Source organism: Orycteropus afer, unplaced genomic scaffold, assembly GCF_000298275.1.
Source record: "Orycteropus afer afer isolate SDZICR_OR568_19922 unplaced genomic scaffold, OryAfe1.0 scaffold00571, whole genome shotgun sequence".
Taxonomy (NCBI): domain Eukaryota; kingdom Metazoa; phylum Chordata; class Mammalia; order Tubulidentata; family Orycteropodidae; genus Orycteropus; species Orycteropus afer.
This window is the reverse complement of record NW_006922158.1, coordinates 1,046,614-1,058,958: the sequence shown is the minus strand read 5'-3', so window position 1 is coordinate 1,058,958 and position 12,345 is coordinate 1,046,614. Positions and strand designations below refer to the sequence as shown.

General features: G+C 42.9%; 1 protein-coding gene across 1 annotated transcript in view; it reads left to right on the top strand.

The window, feature by feature from the left end:
* The first annotated feature begins 9,385 nt into the window (after positions 1-9,385).
* The window catches only part of ARHGEF6 (Rac/Cdc42 guanine nucleotide exchange factor 6), a 122,072-nt gene continuing 119,112 nt past the window's right edge, over positions 9,386-12,345 (top strand). The window contains exons 1-2 of the mRNA XM_007956006.2: positions 9,386-9,550; positions 10,760-10,843. Of these exons, the coding sequence (XP_007954197.1) occupies positions 9,386-9,550; positions 10,760-10,843 (249 nt within the window). The remainder of the gene's footprint in view (positions 9,551-10,759; positions 10,844-12,345) is intronic.

The following is a 12,345-nucleotide window of genomic DNA, read 5'->3' as shown; positions in this document are numbered from 1 at the left end:
AAATAAAATAAAGGGGGGGGGGAAAGAAATGGGAGAGTGTTTTAATTTCCTACATGTCTTCAGGATATGTGACTACCCTTCACCTACTGCCATCAAATGGATTCCAGCTCATATAGGACAGAATAGAAGTGCCCTATAATGTTTCCAGTTCTACTCTGTCTTATAGGGTCACTGTGAGTTGGCATTCACTCCATGGCAGTTTTTTTTTTCTAATAGTGTTCCCAAGGCTGTAAATCTTTACGGAAGCAGACTGCCACATCTATCTCCTGCAGAGCAGCTGGAGAATTTGAACCTCTGACCTTTCAGTTGGCAGCCGAATGCTTTAATCACTTCACTCCCAGGGTTCCTTTGACTACCCTTTTCCAAGGGTAACTGTTTAGAGAATGTTGAAGGTGTAAACCATTAGCTGCATGCTCACAGCAACTGGGGATGGATGTACCCGCTAGCAAAGGGGATCAAAGTGAGGCATCAACGGTGTCTGCTATTAGCCACCAACCAGATCCACTTGCTGTTCCATATGCAGTTCACTCTACTCCGGCATAGCTTTTCAAGGATTCTGGTTGCTTATAACTCCTTGGGAAATTTATGAAAGGAGATTTAGTTAAACAAGCCACAGCTTTGGCTGCTTCAGTTGGTCTTGAGATTGTAAACTGATGTTCAACCTTTTCTTCTCTGCCATACATTCTACATTTGCTTCACCTTTGTCTAGCACTTCTGTTGGTCTAGATGGCTTGCCTGGTGGGGTGACCTAGACCTTCACCCTGAGGGATGGGAGCGCTAGTTCCCATGCCCTTATCACGTCTGTGTTGCTGCACTTGCCCATGCACAGTTAAAACTGAACATGGAAGTATCAAGAGATGCCAAACATACTCATCCCTCTCCCCACTATGTAGCAGCAACCCTACTTCCTGATAATGATCAGGGGCAACGACCACTGCAAATATGGTAACTCTTTTTGGTACCTTTTGGTCGACCGGCAGAAGGAGTCCAAAGTGACTGGACTGTATCTGTATCTTTAAGTTTAGCAGGACTCCTTTTTTTTTTTTTGTGATTTGGGTAAAAGTTTACAGAGCAAATTCACTTCCCATACAGCAGTTCACATACACTTTATCTCATGACATTGGCTACAATTTACCCTAATGCAACAGCTCCCCTCCCATTTTCCTCCCCATAGTTACCTCTTCCCTCTGTCCATCCCTCCATGCCCTCCTGCCCCCTGAGCTGTTTCCTTGTGCATAAGCAGCCCTTCTTTCTCCCATGATTCTTCTCTCCAAGGAGTGTATCTACCTCAGGTAAATGTTCAACTCATGTGCCTGTCTTTTGTTTGGCTGGAAGCCACAAGTGTGGGTTCAATTCCAGACCTGAAGGGTAGCTAGGGACCATAGTTTCAGTGGTTCCACCAGGCTCTATCAGACCAGCAAACCTGGTTCCCCCCGCCTTTTTTTCCCCAAATGATTTTGAGTTTTGTTCCACATTGTTCTCCCTCTCCATCCTGGATCTCCTCCATAGATCCCCCTCCGAGTGGTTGACAGTGGTAGCTGGGCACCATCTAGTTCTTCTGGTCTCATAGTCATATATGCTGCAGATCGTATGGTGTACCAGTCACTAGGACTAATTGTTTCCATACATCTTTGGGTTTTCTTCATTCTTCTTTGCTCTGGGCAAGGAGAGACCCATCATTGCATCTAGATGGCTGCTTGCAAGCATTTAAGATCCCAGTCGCTACTATACCCTGGGAATTTTTACAGAACATACAAATACACTTGTAGAACCAATGTCTTCCAACCCTATACATGGTCTTGGGTACACTCCCCACTGCATAGACATACCTAATAGCTCGACCTGACCACCCATCTATCCACCGGTATACCCATGTTTGCCTTCACTGGCATAAGTTTTGCAGAGCTCTTACCTGTGTCCCCTGGTGGAAGTGATCAGCTCTGGGAACCAAGACCTCTAGCCCCACAGATTCTAAAGCTGTGGAAACAGGAAGCACAAATTCCCCAAGTGGATGATTGGGAATGATGGTGAAGTGGAGTCACTCTTCCTTCCATCCCTTGGCTTCTACACAGATATTTTACTACTGACACCAGAGCACCATATAATGACCTTTGGTTTAGAGCAGGGATTGGTAAACTTTCTCTGTAAAGGGCCAGATAGTAAATATTTTATGTTTTGCAGGCAAAAATGGACTCTATTGTTATTACTCAACTCTGCTGGTGTAGTGTGAAAGCAATTAAAGATCATTTGTAAACAAATGAGCATGGCTGTGTTACAATAAAACTTTGTTTACAAAAACAGGCAAGCTGGCCCTATTTGGCCTGTGGGTTATACTTTGCTGACCTATAGTTTATACTGCATCCTGAAGGATAGTGCCTCATCCTCATGAGAGTAATCTCTAAGCTGATGCCTCATCAGTGCCTTCAGAATGCCATTCTATCATGCTATTAAGCCAGAAACTTAATGGTAGAACCAATGGATTTCACGGTCATGTCTCCAAGTCTAGATAAAGTGGGTCCCTTTGTCTGACATGACATTATGAAAGATCTCATGTTGGTAGATCAGATGCTCTGTGAGCCCTCCTAAAGTAGATGCCCAACTATATCACCAAAAGCTGTACCCACTGTCTTTCACAGATGCCCTTGAATAGGGCTTTAGGAAGGCACTGCATATTTTCAGCTTATATCCAAATAATGAGCCAATCCATCCCTGAGCCAAGTTGGAGCTCTTTCCTTTTATGTTAACTTGTTATAAAGGACCCTCCGCCTTTGAGGTGTGAGTTGGAGGTGACATAGGTCTGGACCACCTGTTTCTGCAGCTTACGTGGGCCTTCTGGGCCTTCTTGAAAGTAATCCTGCTGGATGTACCACTTTATCTTACAGTGGATTGCTACTGGGCCTGCCCAACCTTACAAGTGGTGAGTCTGACAGAACCCAGCTCGTGATGGGCAGTTCTGTGAACATGGTCACTTGATGTCCCAAGGTTAGGTACTTATTCTCTACCGGTATGTGGCTGTATCAGTACTGTGATACAACCCAGAGAGATTTGATTGGATCCTCCTTTGACAAAAAACAACTCTAAAGGATATTTTAGGGACAATTAGCCATTGCACTACCAGGGCTCCAATATAGGTGTATTTGATAAACTATTTGAAAGTACCTTGCAAACATCATGTCACACTTTACTCTAAATATTTCAGCATACCTCTCCTACAATTAAGAGCATTTTTAACATAACCACAGACCTATTATCACAAGAAAATTAACAATAATTCCCAAATGTCATTCAATTTCTGGTCTATATTAGGGACAGAGCTGAAATGGACTCGTTTTGGCCATTTTGAATCAGACAACCATATGATCTACTATGGCGGGAATGACAAATTGAAGAGGAATGATGTGGTGTTCATTGTCACAAAGAGTGTTTCAAGATCTGTCCTGAAGTACAACACTGTCAGTGATAGGATAATATCCATACGTGGGATCCGACTCAACGGCAGTGAATTTGGTTTTTTGGTTTGGTACAAGGAAGACCAGTTAATACTACCCAACCACCAAAGCCAAAGATGAGGAAATTGAAGATTTTTACCAACTTCTGCAGTCTGAAATTGACCGAACATGCAATCAGGATATGTTAATTATCACTGGTGACTGGAATGCAAAAGTTGGAAGCAAGCAAGAATCACCGGTAGTTGGAAAATTTGGCCTTGGTGACAGAAATAATGCTGGAGATCGCATGATAGAATTTTGCAACACCAACTACTAATTCATTGCAAATACCTTTTTTTTCACCAACACAAACAGTGGCTCTATACACATGGACTTTGCCAGACAGAGTGCACAGGAATCAGATTGAGTGTACCTGTGGCAAGATGTGATGGAAAAGCTCAATACCTTCAGTCAAAACAAGGCCAGGAGCTGATTGTGGAACAGACCACCAACTGCTCATATGCAAGTGGGTGGCTGAAGTGGAGAGGAAGAGTTCATTGAAAATTATGAGGTGTATTGGTCTGGGTTCAATCAGGATACAGAAAGCACACACTAATTTGAACAGGGGAAATTTAATATAAAGAATTATTAACTTAACAGGGGATTGGAGTAATGAGGGATTGGTTAATGAGAAGTAAAGAGAACTCTAAAGAACATGGGGATGGAAAGTATAATATACAATAGTAGACATGGTATAAAAATAATATGCAATCACCACCCCCTCTAGAGCTAAGATAGAGCCCTGCCCCCGACACTGCACACACTCCTGGGGCTGAGATCCAGATCTTGTTAGAGAAGTTGCTGTACTGCTGAGCTGGTGGAACTTACTGGGTGGACGTCTGCTCTCCGGAACTTGATGAAAATGTGCCCTGTAGGATGCTGGCTTCCTGTTCACAGGGGAAGTGTCTCACTAGTAACACTCTGTGACAAAGCCACCCAAGGGTGGTGCTAGGGGGAAGCTGCTGCTCCTGTGCATTGGGGAAGCTAATGTTGCAGAAGTCGGGCTCTAAGAAAGCTGGGAGCTCTGCAGAAGCCTGTGGAGTGAGCACACAGGAAACAGGAAGTAAAACCCCTTCTTCCTGAAATGTTTCCCCACCACTGTCTACCGATAAAACTTCAGATCATACAAGCAAAGTAAAAAAATATTTAAAGGCCCCAGGTTCATTTTTACAGTGCTGCCAAAAAGAGGAGCTGAATCAATCACTGCTATAGGAGGTCAAGGAACTGAATGGTCACAATATCAGGTTGTTTTCTAGTGGATATTGAATTAACCCAGATATTGGCAAAAATTAAGGCAGAGTTGAAGATCAAGTGGGGTGCTTAATAATACAGATTCCTTTGCCCCATTTCAGACCTTTTGAACTAGAGTATCTGAGAAAAGGGCTCAGAAATCTTTTCAACAAATGCTGTAATAGATTTAAATTTTTTAAAATTAATTATGACTATTTCAAGCACATAAAAGAAAATAATATAACCGACACAAGTCTACCCAGCATCCAGTTGTAACAAATGTTAGCATTTGCCTTCTTCCCCTCGTCCCTCCCTCTTTTTTCCTTTTAATAAAATGTTACCTATTTCAGCTCAAGGAGTCCCTGGGTGAAACAAACAGTTAAGCACTGGACTACTAAGCAAAAAGTTGGCTGTTCAAACCCACCCAGAGGTGTCCTGGAAGAAAGGCCTGGTGATCAATCTACTTCTGAAAGGCCACAGCCATGAAGACCCTATGAAGTGAAGTTCTACCTGAAACACACGGGGTCTCTATGAGTTGCAATGGACTCAAGGCAACTGGTGGTGGTGGATTTTGACTCAAGTTCCACCGTCTCATTCCTTTCTCCTCCCTCCCTCACTAACTCACTGCTGCTGAGTCGGATCCAACTCGTAGCGACCCCTCCTTGGGTTTCCGAGGAGGTATCTCTATGGAAGTAGATTGCCCCATCTTCCTTCTGAGGAGTGGCTGGTGGGTTTGAACCATCAGCCTTCTGGTTAGCAGTCAAGTGCCTTAGGTACTACACCACCAAAGCTTCTCCTCCCTCACTAGAGGTGATTATTATGAACACTCTTTTTTTAAAAAATAGTTTATTTTTTGTTGTGGTGGTCAAGAATATACACAGCAGAAGCATACACAAATTCAGCAACTTCTTTGTATCCAATCCGGTGACATTGATTATATTCTTCAAGTTGTGCAACCATTCTCTCCCTTCTTTTCCAAATTGTTCTTTTCCCATTAGCATAAACTCCCAGCTCCCAAGTTTCCCATATATTCTTTTGATCCCATATAGATAGTTCTTAAAAGGCACAATGCTCAAGTCAAGACATCCTTTACCTGTTAAGCTACACTGCTGTAGCTTAACAATAATGCTAAAAAAAAAAAAAAAAACAACCTCACAATGCTCAAGGCATGCATTCTCTCCTTGTTAAACTAAAGGATAAACTATTGTTTGGTTTAGAAAAGACTTCAGGGGGGTATTTTTGGTTTTAGGTTTAAAGGTTATCTCACAGCAATAGTTTGTGTGTGGGAGAGTGGGTTCATACAGCCTCAATAGCTCCAGAAAGTCTAGCTAGATTCCATGAGAATTTGGAATTCTGATGACACTCTTTTGAAAACTACTGCCTTAGGCAATGGAGAACCTTTGAAGGTTTTTTTTTTTTTAAATCATATATATATATATATATTTCATTGTGATTTGGGTGAAAATTTACAGAGCAAATTCACTTTCCATACAGCAGTTCACATACACTTTGTCTCATGACATTGACCACAATTTACCACAATGCAACAGCTCCCCTCCCACTTCCTCCTCTTCCCTGTGTCCAGCCCTCCATGCACCCCTGCCCCCTGAGCTGTCTCCCTGTGCATAAGCAGCCCTTCTTTCTCCCATGATTGTTCTCTCCAAGGAGTGTATCTACCTAAGATAAATGTACAACTCATATGCCTGTCTTTTGTTTGGCTGGAAGCCACAGGTGTGGGTTCAATTCCAGACCTGAAGGGCAGTTGGGGGCTCTAGTGTCAGTGGTTCCACCAGGCTCTATTGGACCAGCAAACCTGGTCTCCCACCCCTTTTTTTTTCCTCCAAATGATTTTGAGTTTTTTTTCCACACTGTTCTCCCTCTCTATCCAGGATCTCCTCCATAGATCCCCCTCCGAGTGGTTGACAGTGGTAGCTGGGCACCATCTAGTTCTTCTGATCTCATAGTCATATAGGTTGCAGAGTTTGAGGGTTTTTGAGCAGAGGGAATCCACTATCAAAGAGGTGTTTCTGGAGAATCAGTCAACTTGTGCTTCTCCAGAGAGTTTGTTAGGGAGAAAGACTGGCTACAGAGAATAGTTTTCACAGAGTGTAAGTAAAAGGAGCAAAGGTCTCTCATCCTACTTCAGATCCTTAGTGCGAACACCTGAGCCACCGAACCTGTCTCCTCTCTAGCTTCACCACCCGCATTCTTTCTCCCAGCTCCTTTCTATCTTCACTTACTTCCTTACCCAGTCTGGGCTCCATGGTTAGTCATTTCACTTATGTATTTACCGCTGCTGTTGTTGTTAGTTGCTGTCTTGTCGATTTCAACTTGTGGCAATGGCACGTGTGCAGAGTAGAACCGCTCCATGGGGTTTTCAAGGCTGTGACCTTCCAGAAGCAGATTGTCAGGGCTGTCTTCTGAGGTGTTTCTGGGAGGCTTCAAGCTGCCGGTCAGGTGCTTAACTGTTTGCTCCACCCAGGGACTCCCCAGAATTCCTTGCTTTCTTGGCATGTTACCATACCATTCCAACCTCCAATCTTTATACTATAAAGCTATTTCTTCTGCCTTGAGGAGGTGGCCTTACCTTTATGATTTATTGTAATCCAGACAGTGTCCAAAATTAAGGAGATTATCATGCACGTGACCATGGTGGCTCAAGCCTATTTTGGACTAGCTTGATTGTAGTAATGGTTTCACAATATGTACGTATGTCAAAACTCATTACATCACGCACCTTAAATGTGTGCAGTTTATTTTGTGTCTATACTTGGATAAAGTTGTAAAAAAAATCATTAGCATGTGAAAAGTGTCTCTTTTTAAGCCATTAAAACAACGCTTGTTATGGTCACGTCTTCTGTATACAGGGACACCATATAAATGCATTAGTTCTATCAGCAGTTGGAATCAACTCAATGGCAGTAGGTTTACTGTGTAAGAGACACTGTGTTGGGAACACAGCAGTAAATAAGACAGATGAGATCCCTACTCCAGGGAGCTTGTATTCTGGGTGGCGATTAGATAGAGCAACAAGCAATAATAGTGTAGTAAGTGTCATGACAGAACAAGAAGGGACAGCTTTGAAAGTATTTAGCAGTGTGATCTAAGCTGATTATTTGGTAGTAGATGCTGAAGCTGTATTGAGAAGGATTCTGAAGCTTAGCAGGAAAGAACTATGATTGGTTGGCAATGTCTCCCCATGCATGAAGTGAAGGGGTAGTGATTCATTTGCCGATATAAACTTGTACTCACTGCCATCGATTCGGATCGGACTCACGGCAACATCTCGTTGGGTTTCTGAGGCAGTATCACTACGGAAGTAGGATTGCCCAACCTTCCTTCCGAGGAGTGGCTGGTGGGTTTGAACCGCCAGCCTTCTGGTTAGCAGTCAAGTGCCTTAGGCACAACGCTACCAGAGCTCCCATTTGCCAACATAGGTGTATACTATTAAAGATTGGCCTTATGATAAATTTCCCAGTAGTGTGACTAGTTGAGCTAAAAATATTTGAAGATAATGAAGATCTCTTCTTCTAGACTAGTTTTTATTTTTTTTACCGCCCCCCCCCCACAGCAGCATTTTTAATGCAAAGTGTTTCTTGTTGGGAAAACATCAGCCTCCCCGACTGTAGTGTAGACAGCGCACAAGGGCCCTTTTGTTCTTACCTGTTCCATTTTCAAGTGTGTTTTACCCACTCATGAGACTGTCTGAGCCTCTGCTAAGGGCACTGCAGCTGGACTGTGCAGTGGAACCGGGTCCAGAAAAAGAATTGCTAAAGAATGCAAGTAAACAGGATGTCAGATGTTATCCTTAGCCTATTTCCCTAAACATAGCTTTTTGGCTGCAAAGTAAAATGCCATTCTTCCAGCTTCTGCTTAGACACAGTGATGGCTGACAGCAGGCACAATCTTCATTCACTTGGCACGTTGTCACCATGCAACTCAATGCATTTTGCAAGGAATGGTCGTGACATACCATCTCTGTGAGATAGTCTGAGGACATGCAGCCATTTCTTGGAGGAAGTATTTCTCAGCCTACCTTCTCCAAAGCCCTGTTGTGCCAGCACAACTCCCCACGAGGCTCAGAGCTGTCTGACCTAAGAGCCAGTTGGCATCCTCCTCCTGACAGAAGCCAGATTTTCACTGGGGCTAGACTATTTATTGACAGCTTTTTCCCACACCGGCCCATGGGTGTCTCATTTCCAAGGTCCTCTGAAGGGCTGGCTCACCTCTGTTTTCCAAGAGCACTTGTTTCCTCCTCTTTCCTCGCTCCCCAGCATCTTCCTCACTTCCTTCCCTCACAGCTTCTTGCCCGGGTTCCACCCCCACCCCCACCCCAGGGTGTGCATGTCTTCTTCTTCTTCTTCTTTTTTTTTTTTTAAATTCTAATGAATGTGTTTTGCAGGTTTTGAAAAAGAAAACCACCAGTGTTGTCCAGGATTGTCACGTTTGTTCTGTTTCCTTTTCTTTGAGTGTGGCCTCTGTGGTTTGAAAATCCCATCTTTTGAGTGGGTTCCACTGTTGTTGGAGGAAAGTTGTTTTAAACCTTTGCTCCACACGCACCAGGAGAGAACTCAGAAAAAGGAAGACAACAGCAGATGTAATCACGGATGTGGCTTTAGTCCTTGCAGCTGCCCCGGAGAGCTGTGCCGAGCGTACAGTCCTCAGTAATGAATCCAGAAGAACGAATCGTGACATGGCTTATCTCTCTGGGAGTTTTAGATTCCCCAAAAAAGACCATCTGTGATCCGGAGGAGTTCTTGAAGTCCTCACTGAAAAATGGGGTTGTCCTGTGCAAACTCATCAATAGACTTGTTCCTGGCTCTGTGGAAAAGGTAAGGTAGACCTGCTATCTTTGGAATTGCAGCAATAATGCAACTCGGGGAATTTTCTATTGCCCAGGTCATGGGGATCTCTCACTTTAACATCTTTCTAAGAGTTAGGTACTCCTTCTACTGTGTGTGTAATTAGGAAAAGTTCGAAAGTAAAAATGCCAGCCTGCAGTCATTGGCCCTAAATATTAGTGTAATAAAAACCTTTACACTACTGTCTACAGGAGACGAGAAGAGCACCCATGTCACAAGGCTTCTCTGTCACAGGGCTGCACAGTACACCTCCCTGTGTACCAGGGACATGTTTTGAATTTGAGGACATATGAGCCTCTGAAATAATGGGAGTATTAATAATCAGTATTGATAGTGTGTGTTGACAGTTTGACAAAGATCAACATAGATTTCCTTTACAAAATAAATAAATAAAATGCCCATGGAAGGACAGACTGTTTTGCAATGAGAAGTAATTAAAAATATCACATAAGGTTTATAAAAATGCTAGAAACCAAATATATGTTTCAAATGCAGCATGTGTTCAAAGTGAAACTAACCTTACTCTCTTAAAAAAAAAAAAACTAGATTTTTAATGTTGGGAACTCATGATCATGAAGATAGCTGATTTCTAAAGTAGACACTGAGTAGGTTTAAAGATAGGGGCCTACAGTTATTTTTCTTAAAATCGGCAGGGACTGTGTCTGTGAGAATGCCTCTTTTGCCTGCTTGGGCCAGTTTGGATTTTTATTGAATGAATCTATTTACTTATTATTTCTTAAACTTGAGACGTGGTGATAACATGTAGAGAAATGTGATAAAGTGCAGAGAGCAGCAACGAGGAAAATGTAATTTTAATAGATTTCCATGAGGAGGGAGCAGGGAGGAATTAGGTTGAAACATTCCTCACTTGAAAACGTTACCCAAGTTCAAAAAACTGTCTTAGCCTCTGGTTTGCTTTCATCAAACTTTGGCAGGAGGCATGAGAAAAATTTGTCCGGAGAGATGGCTCGGGACTAAAGGTTTGGTGACATTTGAAACAAAGACCAACCGTTTAGATTTTTCATCACTTCCTTCAGTGGCTCTTTCTCTTCCTGGTTTTACAGCAGTGTAGCCCCTGCCTGAGAAAGCCTACCTTATCTAGTTATCAGGGAGTGATGAATACAGTCTGCTGGTCAAGGCATGATGGCCTACAAGTGACATATAATAATATTTTTCTAGTATTGTCTGGAGCCCCAAACTGAAGCTGACTGCACGAACAACATCAATGACTTCCTGAAAGGATGTGCAACACTTCAAGTGGAGGTAAATCTATGGCTGGCCTTCTTGTTGTCCTCATTGTTCACTCTGCTAATGAAGATGGTCTTGTAGCAAGAGTCCTTGGTTTATTTTCACTGTCAATGGCCACTGGGTTAAATAGAGGTAGTATTTTGTGGAAAGCACATTGGAGATTGGTGGTTGTCTCCACTGGTGGATTGCTAGCCTATCTCTTCCAGAAACCACTTCCAAAAGAAAGAAAGAAAGAATCAAAACTCAGAAAAATGATGCCTTTTAAACAGAACATCCAAGCTCTGAAAGCAGGCTCCTGGTGACCGAGCTTCTGGAGGTGTGTTTCTCTGCTGAGGGGAACCAGAAGTGAGTCAGTGGCTGCAGAGGGCGACTGCTACTCCCACTGGCTTGGGAAGAGAGGAAAGTCCACTGTCACCTTTTCCCATAGATCCTTTAGAACAGAGGCCTTGACAAGCTGAAAGAACCTGGCTCTGAAGTAGAAATTGGATATTAAATGACGTTGCATTGTTGTCTATTGAACAGGTGCCCTCAATATATGTAAGGGGTGTTACTGAAAAGGAGGTGATGTTCTCACCTGTGTGGCAAATTATTTAACTCCTCTGTCCTTCAGTGTTTCCATCTGTAAAATGGAGACATTAATAAGATCTACTTAATGGGTTTTGAGAACGGTTTATGCATTCAGCTACTAACTGAAAGTTTGGAGGTTTGATCGATTTCTGAAAAGTCAGCCTTTGAAAACCCCCTGGAGAACAAGTTCGACTCTGATACCCATGGGGTTGCCATGGGTCAGATAGACGCCATGGTAATTTGTTACCGCATATTTTTTTGTTTATTGTGATCTGGGTGAAAGCTTGCAGAGCAAATTCATTTTCCATACAGCAGTTCATACACATTTTGTTTTATGACATTGACTGCAATTCCCTACAATGTAATAGCTCTCTTCCTGTTTCCTCCCTGAAGTGACCTCTTCCCTGTATCCTTTCCCATGCATCCCTGCCCCGTTAACTGTGCAAATACTGCCTTTCTATTCTCCCATGATTAATCTTTCTAAAGAGTGTATCTATCTGATGTAAATGTTCACCCTATATTCCTATGTATTGTTTGTCTGGAAGCCACGGGAGTGAGTTCAATCCCAGACCTGAAGGATAACTAAGGGTCATAGTCTTGGGGGTTTCACCAGGCTCTATCAGAGCAGTAAACCTGGTCTTTTATTTATTTATTTAATGATTTTGACTTTTGTTCCACATTGTTCTCCCTCTCTATCCAGGATCTCCTGCGCTGATACCCCTCTGAGTGGTTGACAGTGATAGCTGGGCACCATCTGGTTCTTCTGGTTTCATAGTCATATAGGCTGAGATTCACATGCTTCACTAGTTGCTTGGGCTAATTGTTTCCATGTATCTTTGGTTTTCTTCATTCTTCTTTGCTCTGGACGAGGAGAGACGCATTGCTGCGTCTAGATGGCCTCCATATGTTTTTTTTTTTTTTAATTATTTCCTTGCCCCCCCTTTTTTGTT